The 19,788-nt window shown below is 38.9% G+C and overlaps 1 protein-coding gene across 1 annotated transcript in view; it reads left to right on the top strand.

Moving 5' to 3' along the window:
- The first annotated feature begins 720 nt into the window (after positions 1 to 720).
- The window catches only part of TUNAR (TCL1 upstream neural differentiation-associated RNA), a 74,029-nt gene continuing 54,961 nt past the window's right edge, over positions 721 to 19,788 (top strand). The window contains exon 1 of the mRNA XM_069104242.1: positions 721 to 1,742. Coding sequence (XP_068960343.1) covers positions 1,704 to 1,742 — 39 coding nt within the window. The 5' untranslated portion in view covers positions 721 to 1,703. The remainder of the gene's footprint in view (positions 1,743 to 19,788) is intronic.

Here is a 19,788-nt window from a genome sequence, read left to right as displayed (position 1 = left end):
AACGCTCCAGAAAGGTAGCACTCCTTTCATCCCCATCACCCAGTTTATCCCGCCACCCCCCTCCACGGGCAGGAGCGCAGCCACCTGCTGCTCCTCTCCTACCGCCCTGGGCGAACCCTGAGTGGGAGCACCAGTGCAGTGGTCCCAGTCCATGGCTCGGGGAAGCCCTACCTCCTAATAAAGACATTCCCTTCCTCTCCAGTCTTTCGCCCCTCCCTTGTCTCCCTTTCCAGTGACGGCCCCATCCCCAATTCTCCTATTCTCTCCCCAAGCTCTTTCCCCCATTTTGGCCACATCTAGCCAGTGTGCAAAGCTCGGTGGGAGTAGGTGGCAGAGAGAGCCAAGGCATGAGGTGGAGAGGATGGAGGATAAGATGGCTTTAACGCCCTGCGCTGCCCCGTCAGCCCTCTCCCCTTCCCGACTTAGGAGTGAGGATTTACCACCTCCCCTTAACCAAGAAGAATTAGAAAAGGAAAGGGGTGGCCGGAGGAGGAGGGAGGAGAAGAAACCTAGAAGATCGTGAGGCTATGAGCCCGCCCCCTCCGCATCTCCCCCTCCTCTTGGCTGGCGGCTGCCGCAGCTCCCGCTAACAGGCGTCAGCGTGGGCTCCCCGGAGTGAGTCGCTAGGTAACCGAGCTCCGCATACCAAGAAGTGGGGAAGCCCGAGCTGCTCGTCACCCTGAAGGCAGGAGGGGGCGCAGGAACCACCCCTCTTCCGCTCCCTCCATCTCCAAGCAGGCACTCCCAAATTGCCCCCACTTTCAGATACGCGCGCGCGCGCACACACACACACACACACACACACACACACACACACACACACGCACGCACACGCACATACGCACACATGCACACACACAGAGGCATGCTCCCTCTCCCCACCTTTCTCCCTATGCACTGACCTGCTCTGCTCTCCTAGCGCTCTGAAGAGAAGACAAGAGAGGACCCTCCACCCACCCTATCCCCATCCCAGTGGTTGGTGGTGGGGGGAGGGGAAACTCCTGACATTGCAGACCACCCTCCCAAGGCTGTCTGACACCCACAGCTCTTCGCATTCCCCCAACTTAGTTGGGCCCGCGGAAGCTGAGGTGGTCGCTCCTGCTTCTTTCCGTGCCTCTACTGCTGCCTCTGCCTCCTTTGCGGCGGCGGCGGCTGCTGCCGCTGCTGTTGGAGTGGGTAAGATGGTTCCCAAATTCTTTTAATGGATGTAGGTTGTTGGCGCACCCCAGAGAAGCAACCAGACGAACTCGCCGCGTGGGAAAGTTTTCGATGTTTTCTGAAGATTGCCCGGTCGTCAGAAAATCTAGGAGCCCTCATGGGTGGGGATGGTTCTTTTAAGGCTACTCATTTTTGCCTTCTAAGGCCTCCCAACCCATCCTTTCTCTATCCACTTTAGAACCGTAGTCAGTGCGTGGGCTTCAACAAGGTCTCTCTCTTTTGCTTCTCTAAAGTCTGTGATGACCCCAGAAGCTGGGCATGAAGATCCCCTGGGAGCAGCAGGGAAATGCTAGTGCTGAGCTGAGACTTGACTGGAGGAAAAATCTTTCCAGGAGAAGGAAATGAAATGAGCTCTGGGTATCTGGAGCCCAATAGCCATCTGAAACCCGCTGAAAACTTGTCGCTTTGTCCAGAAGAATGGTGCTGAAGACGCCTGCCCAGTTCACAGGATACCTGGATGCCATGCTCAGCCCAATGTCTGCAGAATGCTCCCTGCCCCTCTCCTCTTCCTGATGCACTGCATGGTAAGGCCCCCCCCTTTTTTTCCTTTGTAATAATGCCCTTTTGCTTAAAAATTTTTTTTAAGCTTCCTTTTTTATTTCCCTCCACCCTCAGTTTTCTGGAGTTGTCATTTTCCATGGCTGAGGACACCTGATTGACAGTATAGTTTCCAATAACATTTTGTAGCTTCCTTCATACCTCTGCAATATTTAATACGTGTTTGAAGACACCTGGTATACCGAACCAGGTTTAATTACCCACAGTCCACCAAAAAGAAAAAGAAAAAGACCTGTTTGGTAGGACCAACAATATATTCAAACTGGAATGAATAGTCTTCTTTATCCTGGCCCCCAGTAGACACAGGTATGTCCCATCTTTTCTAGATATAGCTACTTTGGTATTGAGGAAGGGGAGTGTATGTATGTCTAGTTAAATAAGTATTGAACAAACAGATTAAACCAGAATTTTCTTCCTTTTGTTAAAAAAAAAAGAGTAAAAAACAAAACACCAGTTCTGAAGTACAATGAATGATGAATTTAAGCTTATGCCCAATACTTCTTTTCACCAACATCTGAGGCTTTGCTTGGAATTTTGTCTTTACAAATGCCCTCTTGAATCATGTAACATACAACATTTGGTTTATTCTAATGTACTTACCCTGTAATTAGCATGTGAGTGTGTGTTAGCTTTGTTTTACATGTTTTCTGCCCTCAAGCTGGATACGTCTATCAGATCTCACTGGAAAAGCCAATTCCTTCATGTCATCTGACTATTATTCTGTAATTAGTTATTTCTGGCAATTATAACTGTGATCATAGACAGCATAAAAATTACAAGCCCTGTTGATAATGGTACTTCAGTGCATGATTGTCATAATTTTACTTATTGCAAGTGATACTTCCTACTTTTCAGAGGGGAAAGGCCACTTTAATATAACATGGTACACTGGACTTCCTCATTTGGTCCTCAGTGTCCCTTTGTTGTAGCTTTTAAATGTTCTTATACACATTACTGGGTCATTGGTAAGTAGAAAAGAAAGCAAGGTCATACAAAAAAACTTTATTTAGATCTTGGTCTGTAAAGCGAAGTCAATTTATAAGCAGAATCCCTCGTTCAAATTTAGGCTGGATTACTATGGAGTCTTAGAAGACCACATTCAGCTCACTAAGTGAAATTTTCATTCTTATTTTGGGGGATGGGAAGAAGTGTGTCTACTTATACTGATCTGTGCTAGGGAATTAATGGGGCAGAATCATGTGAGGATATGTGGTCACAAAATGAAGAGGTGGTTGATTTCCAAAGAGAGGGGTGGATGTAATAAAGATGACAAGAATCAAGTATGATAGAGCAAGAGAAGGTTGAAAGCTAAACATATATTTAAAAACCCATCCTAGGAGAGATGGGTGGAAACTATCCAATGCTTCAAGGTGTTCAATTTAGCACATCATGGTGCTAAATGACATTGGTTATATACTTTGAACCTGTTTAAATGTGTGCCACAGTGATCCTTTAGACAGAGTAGATATAATGTATGACCATGAAGTCTAGCTACTTCTTGAATTTTCCTTTTAATCACAATTAATTTTCTTTACACAGGTCAGATTTTTGTGGTCAAATAATTAGTAGGAGTAAAAAAAAGCTAATTTTTCAAACACCAACATATATTGTTTACTACTTACCTTTGTAATGGATTGATTCATTCTACCAAGTAACTAGAGGTACCCTTATTATCTTAGAATTGTGGATAAAAAAACTTTTAGTTCATTACTCATTTCTTGGCTGTTGATTACACTTAAATTAATCAACTTCACCTTTGGGAATTAAGATTGTTTTCATAGCTAATTTTAAGACTTGATTTAATGAACCATTTGAAGAATTATTGAATTATAAATGAAACATGATATTTCTAAATACATTAGTGTCCTACGCATTTCCCAAAGTCTAAATACCAGCTGGGACATATTATATAATTGTTCCATCCCCAAAAGTCAGTAGAGTAGGCCTATGTTTACCCTTCTCTCTCACAGAGAATTCCTGCATATAGGAAATCTTGCATTTTATGCACATATATAAATTATGTGAGACATTTTGGCTTTCAATCTGGATCACTTGTGTTTTGAGAAAATATTAGGATAGGGAAGCAACTTATGAAAAATATAAAAGATAAGTATATGTCATTATAAAATGAGATGGATTTTTTCCTTTGATATTAGGTGCTGTAATGTTAGTGTTCTGATGGCCAATTGCCCAATGTACTAAGCTTCTAATATCCATCTTCTGATTGTTTTAATTAACTTTCTCCCTCTCCTGGATCTTCTTTTTTCCTTTTTTCCTTTACCATGTATTCTCCCTTTGCAGTTTTTTTTTACTTTTGTTTAAGACCTACTTTTTCTAGAAAGACTCCAATGCAGAAGTAGATGCACTGAACTAGATGCACTTAGCCCTTTACTTTGAATTTTTTTCCTCATTATTACCTTTAATTCACTGACTCCAATAATTAACTCCCCTGGGGAAAAAGAAACAATCTTCACTGTATTATACCTCACCATTTACTACATTGTTTTCAAAGTCATACAAATACAAATAGTGTATTAGTGTATTATTGAAGCATCCCTCTTTAAGATTCTATAGATTTTTCAAATAGATATTGTTCAAATTTGACAAATATTTTTTAAAATGCCTCCTTCGTGCAAGGTGCTGACTAGGAACTGATGATAGAAAAACAAAAATTAAACAATCTCTGACCTCAAGGAGCAAGAATATATGGTGCAACTAAAGGTCAGTATGATTAACACAAATTAAGGTGAATAGTGAGTGAACACTGAGAGCAGGGTATACCAGGGATAATATCATAGCAGTGGCATTTGATCTAGGACCTGAAATAAGAAAAGAGTCTGATAATTGAAAATAAAAAGAGAGTACATTCCAAGTCAAAACAAAGACGTAGGAGACCACACAAGTTTAGGAACCAGTTTAGCAATACGGTTTAGCTGGAATGTTGAGCATGTAAAGGGAGGCACCATGAAATAAGGTTTGAGAGGGGTGGGATCCAGTTTGTAGAGGGCTGTAAATACTAAGCTGAAGCATTTATATTTATTTAAATTATTTGTATTTATCCTAGAGACAATGGGGAGCCAAATAAGGTCTTTGAGTAGAAGAGTGACATGGTCAGTTATGTCTTAGGAGATGATTTTGGCAGTTATTTTTGCAAATCTACTGCTATTTCAAGTACACTGAGCAACCTCAGGTTTCATGAGCATCAGAGGGGTTGGATTAGAAGAGCTCTAACACCCCTTTTAGCTCCAATATTCTGCAGTCTATAACTATTTGCCTTCAGCATTTTCATTTCAATAGAAATTATTGTCCAGTATGTGGGGTACTCCAATGGTAAAATAGTATAGTAGAATAATGTTGTGTGCTATAGATCAGACAATTTTACAAATGAGACTTTTAGGGATCCTTATGCTTGTACCCTCCATGAGGGTACAAACAATGGAACGTTACATTTAAATGACACTTTTACCCAGGAAACTCAATGATTTTTATGTCAGCATTACCTTGTTCCTGGATGACAGGTGGGGAGGACATGTCATTTGTTAATATGCAAAATTATTTTTGAAGGTGAACAGCACTATAAATAGCACCACAAATACCATATAGAAAACATATCAGAGCTAATCAAAACTTCCAGTTTCATGGGAAAATGACCATGGCAAGCATTATACCATCTTACATATGCATGATAACCTTTTAAAGCTCAGTGAATAACAAAATGAATTGTCAGTGGGTAGTATATGTGCTTAGATCTCAGAATGATGTTATGATTTCTTTTAAGTGTTATTATAGGATCAATTTCAGTGTTAGAAGGAACCTCACAAGGCATCTAATACAGTCCAGTACCTGACTGATAATACCTTCTATATCATATCCCAGAAGTGTTTATCCACCCTTTGTTATAAACCTCCAGGGAGGAGGAATTCACCACTTCTTAAGATGGGCCATTCCACTTTTGGATAGGACTTAATTTTTAAGAAGTTTTCCTTATAAAAAGGCTAAATGTGCCTTTTACAAATGCCTCTCATTACTCCTAAGTCTACCCTTAGTGGCCATGTAGAATAAGTTAGCGAAATATAAATAGTTCAGTTACACCAAAGCTTTAATGCAGGTGACTGCTGAATCTTATATTTTATGAAAATCTATGAATAAGCAAATAAATCATGTGATTCACTTGAATATGTTTTATATATCTATATACTTTCAAATTGATAGAAATTTTCTTAGGGATAGTTGTTTTTCCATTATTGAATGGAATCAACAATTTCCTTTATTGATGCTCCTTTTTTTTTGTACTTCACAGTCATTCCCTGGTATTCCTCAACCCAGTGAACTTTCTCCCAAGTATATCTCTTTTTTTAAGGATATTGAAGAATGGAGAAAGCCAAAGCTGTTAGAGGACAGTAAAAAGTGAATTAGTTTTCTGGGGGTAAGGGTAGAGGGGAAATAAATATTAAATATTTTATATTCCTGGTCCTAATTAAACCATACCATTTATTTAAAAAGAAGGGATGACCCCATTTGGGGATGCTCAGATTTAATTAAATAAATATTTATTAAAAATTAATAAATCAATAAATATATTAAACATTTATTAAAAATCTCCCATGGACAAAGCCTGCACTAAGGACTGAAGCTATAGAGATAAAAAGAAAGATAATCTCTGCTTACATTTGACTTGGGGACTTACATTTTGTTTTCTGAATCACAGCTAGGAGCTCCTTTCTCTGATCCCCTTGGATTTTTAGCTAGAGGACTTGTGTCTTTCAAGTTTGAGTTCTCCCATTCACTAATTATGTGGGTTAAGTCCCATTACCTCTCTGAGTCTCAGTTTCTACATCTGTAAAATGGGAATAATAATACTGACAATGCCTTCCTAAAATGATGATTATGAGAAATGTGTTCTTATAAGAGCTATAGGAAGATGAGCTTTAATTCTCTCTTTTTTTTAATGTGCCTCATAGCAATTTCTGGGGCTTCACTGGTATAAAAATCCTGAGGACAGCTCTGTTTCTAGCTCAATGATTCTCTGGGGCATGTTGATGAGTGGGACTTTTTGGAAGGCTTTACTATAGGAAATGCAACCTGGCTTGCATATTTAAACACAGGCCATGTTATATAACAAAGCCCCTTCAAATCATACTGTACATTTTCTCTTTTAAGAGGCTTACAAGTTATTCCTTTTACATGAAGCAGGGAAGAAAAACAGAAAAGTGTTTGTAAATTCAAGTACAACTTAAGTCACAGTGGAAGAATATATATATATGTACACACACATGTTTTTAAGACCATAAAAAAGAAAACAGAAGAATAGTATTTTGAGAAATAAGACACTAAGGTTTTAGGCTCAGGTATGCTATAAACATATTTTGTGATATTAGGCAAGTCATTTCCCTTATCTGGGTTACTGTTTGATTTATATGATTTCTGAAGTCTATTTCATTTCTGATAGACATTCTGTGCTTCAAATATTTGGTTCTCTATTTGACATAATTACTGTGAGTTCACCGAATTTCACATCATAAATGGGTTTTCTTAACTAACAAGTTTAATTATTCAAGACCCAGGAGATCACAAATTTCTCCATCAGATGTTATTTATAGTACCAGGGGGGAGGATATTGGAATATGCCTTAGATACTTTTTATTACTATAATTTCAGCAGGCAGAAATAAGCTTCCTGATACAGCCAGTAGTGTAAATGAACTTAGAGCTTACAGTATTGCATTTCTAGTTTCCAAAAGAAGGTGAAGGAGGTGACTGTCCTGCTGTACTTCACCCTGGTCATACCACATCTAGTATGTGTTCAGTTTGGGGCACTGGATTTGAAGAACACTAGCAAATTGACCAGGATACTGAAAGGCATGGAAGCTATGCCATGTTAGGATTGGGTGAAGGAACTTGGAATATTTAATCTAATAAAGAAGAGACTATGGGACATGAAAATTATCTTAAAATATTTGAAGAACTGTCAGTAAAAAAGAAATTGGACTTATATTGCTTTAGCCCAGAATGCACTAGAAACACTAGAAGTTTTTAAGCATAGAATTGAAGGACAATTTTGGATAACCTTTGAGGTCATGTTGACCTCAATAGTTATTTGGGGAATGGTTTTGTGACTAGAAAGTAAATTGGCTTAGAAATCATGACCCCTGAAATTTATTCCTGGGTAGACAACTCTATGTGACCTCCAGAAAAGCCATGTAAACACTGAGTCTCAGTTTCTTTTTATATACAATGGAGGCCATAAAACCTGTCCCGACTGCTTCACAATGTTTTTGTAAGGGTCAAATGAGATAAAGAATGTGAAAAGTGTTAAGTGCCAAATAGATGGAAGTGTAGCAAAGCAACAGGGCAAAAGCTTCAAGAAGCACAGAATCCCTCAGTTCTAATACTTCAATCCTTCAATCAATAAATATTTGTTAAGCACCTACTATGTTCCAGGCACTGTACTAAACACTGGAGTTGTAGAAAGAGAGAAAAGGCAATCCCTGACGTCAAGGAGCTTATGATATAATGTTGGACACAACATGCAAAAAGATATATACAAAGCAAGTTATATACAGGATAAATAAAAAATAATTAGCAGATAGAGGTGATTAGAATTAAGAGGGATTGGGAAAAGGGTTTGGCCTTCTTGTACTTCTTTAAAGTTGTAATAGGGAAGTTTTTAGAAATGTGAATGATGGTTCATACAGGATTAAAAACAACCTGATTTTCTTTAAACAGTAAATGTTAGACTTGGAGGCAGCTAGGTGGAACATTGGATAGTGCAGGACTTGCAGTCAGGAAGACCTAAATTTGAATATTGCCTCAGATACTTACTAGCTATATGACCTTGGAATATATCTTAACCCATGTTTTCCTCAGTTTTCATATCTATAAAATAGGGATAATAAAAGCATCAGACTCCCAGAGTTGTAAAGATAAAAGAGAAAGGGGCTTTGCAAACCCTAAATCACTATAGAAATACTAGCTATTATTATTATCATCAATAGACTGGCAATATTCATGACAATTAATAAAGAAAAACTGTTAATTAAAAGCTTGTTATATTTGTGACCAATTTTTGTTCATTTTTCAATTTCTTCTGATTACCACAGATATGTATAGAATTCTAACACAGTTTAAGTAAAAGTCCATGCCTCGATTAGCATCACATACAAAATAAATAAAAAGGCTATATATAATATTAGTCAATTGGCATCATATACAAAATAAATTAAAAGGCTATACATAGTATTAGATATATTTTGTATATATCTTTTTATCTTAATTCTTTTTACTCTTCTTTATCCTTTTAACCTTTATTCTCCTATTGAATAATTCATCAGAACCTATGACAATATGTAGCATTCCTCTAAGGTCTTCCTCCAAGTCTTGATCATAGTGTGAAAATAATCTGTAATTGTCAGAGAAGTTCAAGCTCTGACTGACTATGTCTGCCATTTGAGGAATATCTTTGCAGTATGTTCAAAGAAGTTCACATTCTAAAAATTGACCACCAAGAAATTATATATATTTTTGGCCATAGTAACTCATGAAGACCAGCTACCGAGGTCTGTATTAGTACCCACACAGCTGAAATTGATGGTCTTTTTAAAGCTGAAAAAAAGGACACACAATGCTAGGTGCACTCTGCTAGGTGCCTGAGGGAGATACAGACACGAATAAATCATGGTTCTTGCTCTTATGGAACCTAGAAGAGGCATATAAGGCCTATACATGAATAGTGCAGGGATTGAACTTGTTATTTAGTTGCTATAGGAAACTACCTAGTGAGGAAACATCAAGTCAGCACCTTCTCTGCAACTTACAGTCCTAGAGGGTTTTCTAGGGGTCTGAGGGACTGAGTGATTTACACACAGTCAGAATATGTCAGAGGAACCAATTTCTTCCTGGCTATAAGGACAGCTTTCTAATCATTAAACGCTGCTCTAATTTTTTACAGCAGCTAAAGGTAGAAAAGTGTAATGTGTGAGGGATCAATCACTTTTCCAGACAGGGGATCAAGAATACTTCATGGAGGAAGTTGCATTTGGGAAGGTCCTTGAAGAATGTGTAAAGTAGCGGGTAGAGGAAGAGAGGGCATTCCAAACACAGGGGACATTGGTTGTAATCCAAGTAAATTCTAATTTTTTGCCTATGCTATGAGCCTATATTATACAACTAGTCAGACAGTAAGTCAATAAATATTAAGAGCCTGCGAGATGCTGAGCACTGTGCTAAGTGCTGGGGATACAAAAAGAGACAAAAGAGTCCCTGCCCTCAAGGAGATCACTATCTAATGGACAAAAATCATTTCTTTAATCTGAGATGCTGTTTAATACCTCAAAAGGCCAGTGGTTTCATTAGTCTGAGAATTCCTCCTGCCATCACAGATTAACCCTTATTGCCAATTCTCTCCATGCCTTGGTAGGTGATTTTTATGAGTTGCTGTGCCCCAAAACATCATCAACTAATGAGCAACTTTCTGGTGATGAGCCTATTTCTAAGTCTTTCCCAAAGTCATTCTAACTTGATGGGACCTTGATGAACTAGTCTTCCTTTGACATGGCCTTTTGAGGACTCTCAGATAACCCTCTATACCATAATGAAACACTGGAGCATTTAAGGGTCTTAGGCTTAATGAGCCATAGAATTTCAGATTGATTAACTCTGTGTTTTTTAAAAGGTTAATTGCAGAGGTTGATGTTGCTGCTCTTGTCTTAATGATCCATGTTTAGCTAATTTATATGTTAAATAGTTCAACTACACCCTGACACTTTCATGCATAATATATAGATTAAAATTATGAGTTTGTGCTGTGTGTTATGTTAATCTGAGTGAGTTGTAAAAAAGTAAACAGTTTAATGATGCAATGGTTTGAAAACAAGGTTCCTCTTCCCCATAAAAGAGGGTACTTTGCTGTAAAGTACCACTTCAGGTCTAAATGTAATTGGCATCATCTGTACAAAGAACAGAGTCTATGTGAAGCTTCTGAACTTTTTGAGCTTTCATTCACCCAACGAATATTTGTTAAGGATGTTCAGTGTGCCATCTACTGTGCTCTGCACTATGAGAGAGAATAATAAAAATAAGACAAGTGCTTTGTCCTCAAGTAAAAGTCTAATGGGGGGGGAGGGAAACAAGACAGGCATATAGCTAACCCACTTAAATCTGTATAATATTTAAGTGTATAAGATGAGTATAAAGTCTTATGAGAGCAGATGAGGGAAAAATCACTTATAGCTAGAGAAATCAGGAAAAGCTTCATGGAGTTAATGGGATGGTATCCCTGATACAGAACACTTCTGCGCAACAGGAGTGGTGGTGAGGTAAAGTGGACTATTTCAAAGAGCACTAGACTTGTAGTCAGAAAAACTGCATTTGAATTCAGACTCTGCCATGGACCAGTATTACCCTTTACTGTGGAATCTTGAGCAAGTCACTTGACCTTTTCTAACCTCCGGTTCTTTGTGTAAAATGTCTCTGGTATTTGTCCATATGTATGTGACTTTGGATAATTCACTTCATCTTTCTGAGTTTCATTTTCCTAATCTGTAAAATAAGAGGATGGATCATATGACCTCTAAGCTCTTCTCTTGTTTTTGCCCCACTGCAGTGCTTTAAATACTTTAAATCATTTGAATTCATCATCAAAATCATTTGAAGGTTATCCTATCATAGTATGGAATCTACATACCTACAAACATATAATTTGTCTGAGGATGCCTAAATATGTGACTATTCAATTCCATGTGCTCTGAAACCTGAGTTCAAATGTGACTTCAGTCACAAGCTCTGTGACTCTGGGCAAATCATTTAACCTGTGCTGTGGTTTCCTCAAGTGTGAAATGGGCATAATAATAATGCCTGTATTCTCAGGATAGGATGAAATGAGATAATATTTGTAAAGCACTTAGCACAGTGCCTTGCACTTTGTAGGTGCTGAATATATGTATGTGTTTGTCTTATTCTGTATTTATGTGCATGTTGGTTCAGAAACTGTTTTGCTATATGAATATTTCAGTGTAATTTAGGGATAGGAGACAGAACATTAATGATGAGGCTACCAAGAAAGGTGTCCAGAAGGAGATGGTGTTTTATCTGAGCCTTAAAGAAAATGAGACTTTCTAAGACATGGAGGTGTAAAGAAAGAGAGCATTCCACTTATAGGGAACAGTTCATCCAAAGACAAGCAGGAAGAAGGTGGAATCTCACATTCAGGGCATAAACTGACTGATATATAGAATGTATGAGGGAAAATAATGTGAAACTCATCTGAAAAGATAGGTTAGAGTCAAACTATGAAGAGATTTAAATGTAGGATTTTGTATTTTGTCCTAGAAGCATTAGGGAGCCATTGAAGTTTCATGAGCAGAGGAATAACAGAGCTGTAGTTGTGCCTTAGGAATTTTAATTGGCCTCTTTGTGGTAAATGAATTCAAGATGGGAGAAACTGGCAGCAGGGAGACTATTCCAAGAGTCTCACAAGAGGTGATAAGGGTATGAACTGGGATGACGGCCATGTGAAAGAAAAGAAAAAGACACAGGAAAATGATGTCGTGGGGATAGAATCAACAAGACCTGGAAAAGGACTGAATATAAAGGGGGGAAGGGACTAGAAGGGATGTTGAGGAAGAGCAAAGAATTGAGGATGATTCAGAGGCTACAAACCAAATTGGTCGGCAGAGTGGGTTTTCATGTGTCAGCTAGAGGAGGCAAAGGAGGAAGAAAACTAGGCTTCAGGGAAAAGAAGGGTCTTTCTATGGCATCATTTCCAATGAAATGGGGTTAAAAGTTACTGAGAGCAAGCCTCCAAATCTTAGACATTACATTATTGGGGGCTGTTAAACATAGCGATGGATTACTTCAGGGAGGATTTGGAATTTCTGGCTGATTTTAAAAATGAGGAATAATGTCTTCTGTTTTTCCATCACCTTTATCTTTGAATCGATTCCTCCCCATTCTTTATCCAGTACACTATTCCTTTTAATAAAGAATAACTAAGTAAGGGGCGGGGGAGGGAGGACAGTTCACTAAAACTCACCAACATATCTACCCAATTTTAAAAAAATCCATATTTGGGGGTGGCTAAAAAAAATTCCCGAACAAAAGCTTTCATTTCCCTCTTTGCTTTAAGCACAATTTTGTGCAGGGATGTAGGGCAGGTGATCATCTCAGCCATCTTTTGGCACTATAACCCAACTGCTTGCTTTATCTCTTATCTTTATCTCTTTATATCTTTAGAATTATTGAGTTTGGCAAATATTATATGTTTTGGGTTCCTTTTGTTGTTGTTGCTGTTAATGAATGAAAGAGAAATGGTGGCAGCTTTCTGAGTAAAAGATGTGAATATTTCCCTGCTCTGTTTTCATTTGATGAATCTTTGCACAGAAACATGTACTATTTCCAGAAGGATAGAGATGCATACTTCCTGCTTAGATTTACTATAGAACTAAGTTAAGTAACTTGTGAGGAGGATAAATAGAGCCTTTAAGATATACTGTGCAACTCATGAAGCCAGTGGTGGTTCTGCTTACAGAGCAATTCATTAATGTGAAAAAGAGGATTGTTCTCAGACTCAACTAGGTCTCACTTATTAAAGAGAATTGTTCATGCCCCACCCCACCCCCATTCCAAGTTCAGGCCTGGGTCCAACTTTGACTGGTACAGTGGTGTAGGATTAGATTTGGAATTGTGAAATAAGTTATTCCTAAATCAGAGTTGTCAAATTCATGATCAGCAAATGCCCAGAGTGGTACCCCCAGACAAGATTAAAATGTTATTGGGAAATGTTTAACAAAATAAATAAAAATATAATACAACAAAAATTATGTTAATTTGTGGTTTTCAATGTCAATAGATGGGCCAACAGGGATCAGTTTCTATTTGAGTTTGACACCACTGTCTTAGACCATCTAATTATTAAACAAAATAATTTATTCAACAATAGTACATAAAGGAGACATGTTGACTCAATTGATTGTAGCTCCTCTTTCTGCCCATGACCTCAGGAAAGGGTTTTGACTTTTGGCAAGGCAATAGAGAGACTTTGAAACCCAAGGAGGTGTTCTTAAGGAGGTGGCACTTTTGTTGAGCTTCAATGAGAGCTAAGGTTTCTAAGAGGTGCAGATGACAATGAAGTATGGTCCAGGTGTGGGGAGGAGCATGAGCAAAGATAGATGGAATCATAGATGGAATCTCATGTAGAGGGAATAAACTGTCTGGAACATAGGAGTACTCCTTTTATACTGAACTTAGGTGACCCCAAATTCGACTAATATCTCACACCTTATACCCTTGGGCCAATCAGGCTTCAAAGATGGCTTCATTGACGTTTAGGGGGAAAAAAACTAACTTACTTGGCAGAGACTTACTAGTCTTTCTGATTAAATTTAAAGAACAAGCAGTGAATTTCAAACTTTTAAACAGAGCTCTCTATAAAGGTCCTTGCCAAAACTAGTAGTAGATGAATTCCAAATGTACAGGGGAATGGATTTTAGCTACTGTATTATCCTCAGAAATCATGTAGCATGATTTAGTCAATAGAATATTTGATTTAGAATATAAGGACATGAGTTCAAATCCCAATAACACTACTTAGCAGTTAACATAACCATTGACTCTGTTCTCTGAACTTCAGTGTCCTGAGCTGATTGGGATCAATCTCTGAAGTTTGTCCAAACACCAAATCCTATGATGTTAAGACATTTAACCCCTATCAGACTCATTTTCTTCATCTGTAAAATGAAAATACCTGCTTGAAGCATATAGATCCTGGGACTTGGAATCATAGGCTTGGATTCTAATTCCACCATAGCCACTAGCTTTGTTACCTCAGGCAACTCACAATGCCTGCAGTTATACCTAGAGCAAGATGCAGTGTGGTCTAGTGGAGAAAGAACTGGATTTGGAGTCAGAAAGACCTAGTCTGAATTCTTGCCTCTGACGAAAACTGGCTTGGTGAACCAAGGCAAGTTATGTGACTTCTGAGGGGGCCAGGCAATTCTTTAAGTCTATCAGTTATAGAGGAGGTACTGATCTCCATTGAAAGAGTAAGTTACCTAACTAGACCTCTCTATTATAACAATTCAAAGACCCATTAAATATTATCTATAGGGAGTTGAGTCAAGATGGTGGAGTAGAAGCAGGACCTCCACACAGATCTTGGCTTCCACCTTCCCCAATTCACGTAAAAGGGGACTCTGAACAAACTTTGGAACTGCAGAACCCACAAAATGACACAGAGAAGCTAACCTCCCACTGAGGACAGCCTGGCACGCCGGCAGGACTCAGCCAGTGTAGCACTCTGGGAGCCAAGCCCAGGCCTACATGAGCTAGAGGTTTTAGCCACAGGGCAGACCTGACCAGCCACTGGCCTCTGGCACTGGGAGTCCAGATCAGCAGCAGCTGTGGCCATTTCCAGAATTATCAATACATATATGCTAAGGACAAAGTGAGAGGTCAGTTTACTGTGGACTTTGGGACCCAGTAGTTGGGCGTGCATTGGCTTTTGACACCAGGGCAAGAAGCCGTGGCCCTGCAGCCACAACCACATGAAAGCTTCAGCTCCTGAACTGCACGGTGTAGGGGGACCAAGCACCAGTCTGAGGGGTAATCGCTCTTGCTTTAACCTGCTTGGATCTGGATTGTGGTCTAGGGTTGAGATTCTGGGGTTTGTGTCCAGCTTGTCAGAGAGTGTGGAGGGCTCAGAGAGGGCACCCATCTAATACCTCTGGCAGCTGAGAAAACACCAGCATTTGGGATGAAAGCTCCCCTGTCTGGTAGCAGAGTCCTACTGTGACAAAAAGCCCAAAAGTCAAGTAATTGAGTGGCAACATGAACAGGCAAAGGAAACAAAGCAAACAGAAGATTCCAACATTAGACTCTTATTTTGGGGGCAAAAAGGATCAAAGCATGGAACAGGAGAAAGACAGTGAAGTCAGAACTGCACCAAAAGCTTCAAAGGAAAATACAAGCTGGTTACAGGCCATAGAGGACCTTAAGAAGCAGATAAGAGAAGTGGAGGAAAATTGGGAAGAGAAATGAGAACAATGCAAGAAAATTACATAGTGAGAGTCAACAGCCTGGCTGAGGAAAATAACACCTTAAAAATAGACTATCTCAAATGGCATAAGAGGCTCAAAAAGGCAATGAGGAGAAGAATGCCTTAAAAAGCCAAATTTTCCAGATGGAAAAAGAATCTCAAAAGCTCACTGAGGAGAATCATTCCTTCAGAATTAGATTGGAGCAAATGGAAGTTAATGACTTTATGAGAAATCAAGATGCTGTTAAACAGATCCAAACAAATGAAAGAATAGAAGGCAATGTGAAATATCTCATGGGAAAAACCACTGACCTAGAAAGTAGATCCAGGAGAGATAATTTAAAAATTATTGGACTACCTGGCAGCCAGGATCAAAGAAAGAACCTAGAAATCATTCTCCAAGAAATTCTCAAGGAAAACTGCCCTGATGTTTTAGAACCAGAGGGCAAAATCAAGGTTGAAAGAATCCACTGATCACCTCCTGAAAAAGATCCCAAAAAGAAAACTCCTAGGAATATTATAGCCATGTTCCAGAATTCCCATATTATGGAGAGAATATTACAAGCAGCCAGGAAGAAACAATTTGAATATTGTGGAAACACAATCAGGATAACCCAGGATCTGGCAGCTTCTATACTGAGGGATCAAAGGGCTTGGAATATGATATTCTAGAGGTCAAAGGAGCTGGGATTAAAACCAAGAATCACCTATCCAGCAAAACTGAGTATCATATTTTAGGGGAAAATATGGTCATTCAGTGGAATAGAGGACTTTCAAGCATCCTTTTTTTTTTTAAGCAATCGGGGTTAAGTAACTTGTTCAAGGTTACACAACCAGTTATTTCTGGGTGTGGTGCTGAGTATCTGAGCCAGGATTTGATCCAGGTCATCCCAACACTGGAGCCGGTGCTCTTACTCGCTGTACTGCTTTCTTTCAAGCATTCTTGATGAAAAAAAACCAGAGTTGAATAGAAAATTGGACATTCAGATACAAGAAGTAAGAGAAGCATGAGAAGGTAAACAGGGAAAAGAAATCATAAGGAACTCATCAAATTTGAACTATTAACATTCCTATATGGGAAAACAATAATTGTAACTGATGAAACTTTTCTCAGTATGAAAATAGTTGAAGGGAATACAAATAAATATGAGGGTATATGGACATATGAATACATATGTGAATGTGTGTATATATGTTTACAGGTATGCATAGATAGAGGGCACAGGACCAATTCAATAGAAAGGGATGATACTTAAATGGTGAAATTAAGAGGTGAGAGAGAGATAGGGAGAGACAGAACGGGGTAAACTATCTCTTATAGAAGAGGTAAGGGAAAATGGTTATAATGGAGAGGAGGAATAGGACGGCAAAAGGGAATGTGTCAACCTAATTCTCATTGAATTTGGCTTGGGGAAGGAATGAAATGCACACTAAATAGGGCATCTCACCCTACAGGGGAATAGGGGGGAAGGGGATGAGAGGGGGGATGATGGAAGGGAGAGCAGGTTAGGGGGGAGAGAAGTTGGAAGCACCCACTTTTGAAAAGGTACAGGATCTAAGTAGAGAATAGAACAAGTGGGAAGTGGGATAGGAGGAAGGGAAATATAGTCAGTCTTCTACAATATATCTACTATGTTAATGTTTTGCATTAGCTACACATGTAAAGCCTGTACTGAACTGCTTATCTTCCCAGTAAGGGTGGGTGACAAGGGAGGAAGGCAATGAATCTGGAATTCAAAGTTTTAAAATCAAATGTTTAAATATATATACATATACATATACTATTATTAATACTATTGTAGATGTATTTGGGAAATAAGATATACATCAAGATCCACCATGCCCTACTGGAAAAGTCAAAAGGGGTATGGAGAAAATATGGGAGAGAGCAGATTGGAGGAGGGGATATTCTGTGGGACTGCTACTTTGGGCTGGTGGGTAGGGGAACAACTGGGAGAAAATTTGTAACTCAAAATCTGGTGGAAATGAATGATGTATATCAGAGGTTAATAAAGCATTTGAAAAAAAAGAAAAAAAATTATCTATAGCACTTAGTTTGCTGGATTGTTGGGAGAATCAAAGGAAGTAATAATGCATGTGAAGGACTTTGCAAACTTTAAGGCTCTAAATATTTCTCAGTTGTTTTTATTATTGTTGTCACTGTTACTCTTACTGCATACTTCATAGGGCTGTTATGATGACCTAAAGTGCTACAGAAAGGTAAACTATTACTATGGTATTATGGGCATTGATGTTATACTGAATAGACTTAATTGATGATAATAACTCACCACGTGGTAATACTATAAAGTTTGTAATGAGCTTTCCTTTAAGCACTGTTGTAGTCCATTATTTTTGGTCCTTTTGGAGGGGGAAGGCAGGGCAATTGAGATTAAGTGTCTGAGGCTGGATTTGATTTTAGGTCCTCCTGACTATAGGGCTGGTACTCTATTCCCTGTGCCACCTAGCTGCCCTGTAGCCCCATTTTTTCTTTTTTTAAATTTATTTTTAGTTTTCAACATTCATTTACACAAGATTTTGAGTTATAGATTTTCTCCCTGTCTCTCCCCTACCCCACACACCAAGATAGCAAGCCTACTGAATACCCCTTCCCTGAATCTGTTCTCTCTTCTCCTCCCCTCCACCCCCAACTTTCTAGTAGCACAAGATGGTTTTCTATACCCAGTGCCTGTATATATTATTTTCCAGTTGCATGTAAAAACAATTCTTTTAACATTTTTTTTCCCTCATTGCTTGCAGTATTTTTTTCCTTGACCTGGGAACTCTGGAATTTTGCTATAATATTCCTAGGAGTTTTCTTTTTGGAATCTTTTTCAAAGGGTGTTTGGTGAATTCTTTCAATTTCTATTTTGCCCTCCAATTCTAGAATATCAGGGCAATTTTCCATGAGAATTTCTTGAAGGATGATTTCTAGCCTCTTTTTTTTGATCGTGGTTTTCAGGTAGTCCAATCATTTTTAAATTATCTCTCCTGGATCTATTTTCCAGGTCAGTGGTTTTTCCAATGAGATATTTCACATTGCCTTCTATTTTTTCAGTTGTGAGGATCTGTTTTTTAGTATCTTGATTTCTCATAAAGTCATTAGCTTCTATTTGCTCCATTCTAATTTTGAAGGAATTATTCTCTTCAGTGACTATTTGAAATTCCTTTTGCATCTGGGCAAATCAGCTTTTTAAGGCATTTTTTCTCCTCACTGGATTTTTAGGCCTCTTTTGCCATTTGAGTTAGTCTATTTTTAAGGTATTATCTTCTTCAGTATTTTTTTTGGTCTCCATTAGCAGGCTGTTGACATGCTTTTCATGATTTTCTTGCATCATTCTCATTTCTCTTTCCAATTTTTCCTCCACTTTTCTTACTTGATTTTCAAAATCCTTCTTGATCTCCTCCATGGCCTGTAACCAATTCATATTTTTCTTGGAAACTTTTGTTGCAGTAATTTTGACTTCATTGACTTCTTCTGGTTCCATGTTTTGATCTTTTTTGTGCCCAAAGAAAGATTCTGTGGTCTGATTTTGCTTCCTCTGCTTGCTCATCTTGCCGGCCAATTACTTGACTTTTGATCTCTTTGCCATGTTAGAACTCTGTTTCCAGAGTTGAGAGAGTTGTTTCCCAAATCACTGGGGTTTTCACAAATGTTTTCAGAGGTCTTTGGAGGGTACCTTCTCTACATCCACCACAAGCTCTGGCACAGTGGTGTTTCTCACCACAGGACACTCCGTCCAAGATGGAGACCCAGATCCAAGCAGGACAAAGAAAGAGTGATTACCCTCTGAATAGTTGCTTGGTCTCCCTTTGATCTGTAGTCCAGGAGCTCAAGAGGCAGCCATATGGCAGCAACCGCAGCCACAGTGCCTCCGCCACCTTTCACCCTGGGGCAGGGGCCGCACCACACTCTTCTGTCACCCGGTTCCAACAGATTGATTGAGAAGTCTGGAAACTGCCACAGTTGCTGGTTATTCACTC

The sequence above is a fragment of the Petaurus breviceps genome, unplaced genomic scaffold (assembly GCF_028583685.1).
Source record: "Petaurus breviceps papuanus isolate PSGF00001 unplaced genomic scaffold, PetGlider_PUasm1.0 685, whole genome shotgun sequence".
Taxonomy (NCBI): domain Eukaryota; kingdom Metazoa; phylum Chordata; class Mammalia; order Diprotodontia; family Petauridae; genus Petaurus; species Petaurus breviceps.
This window is presented reverse-complemented; position numbering and strand designations above follow the sequence as displayed.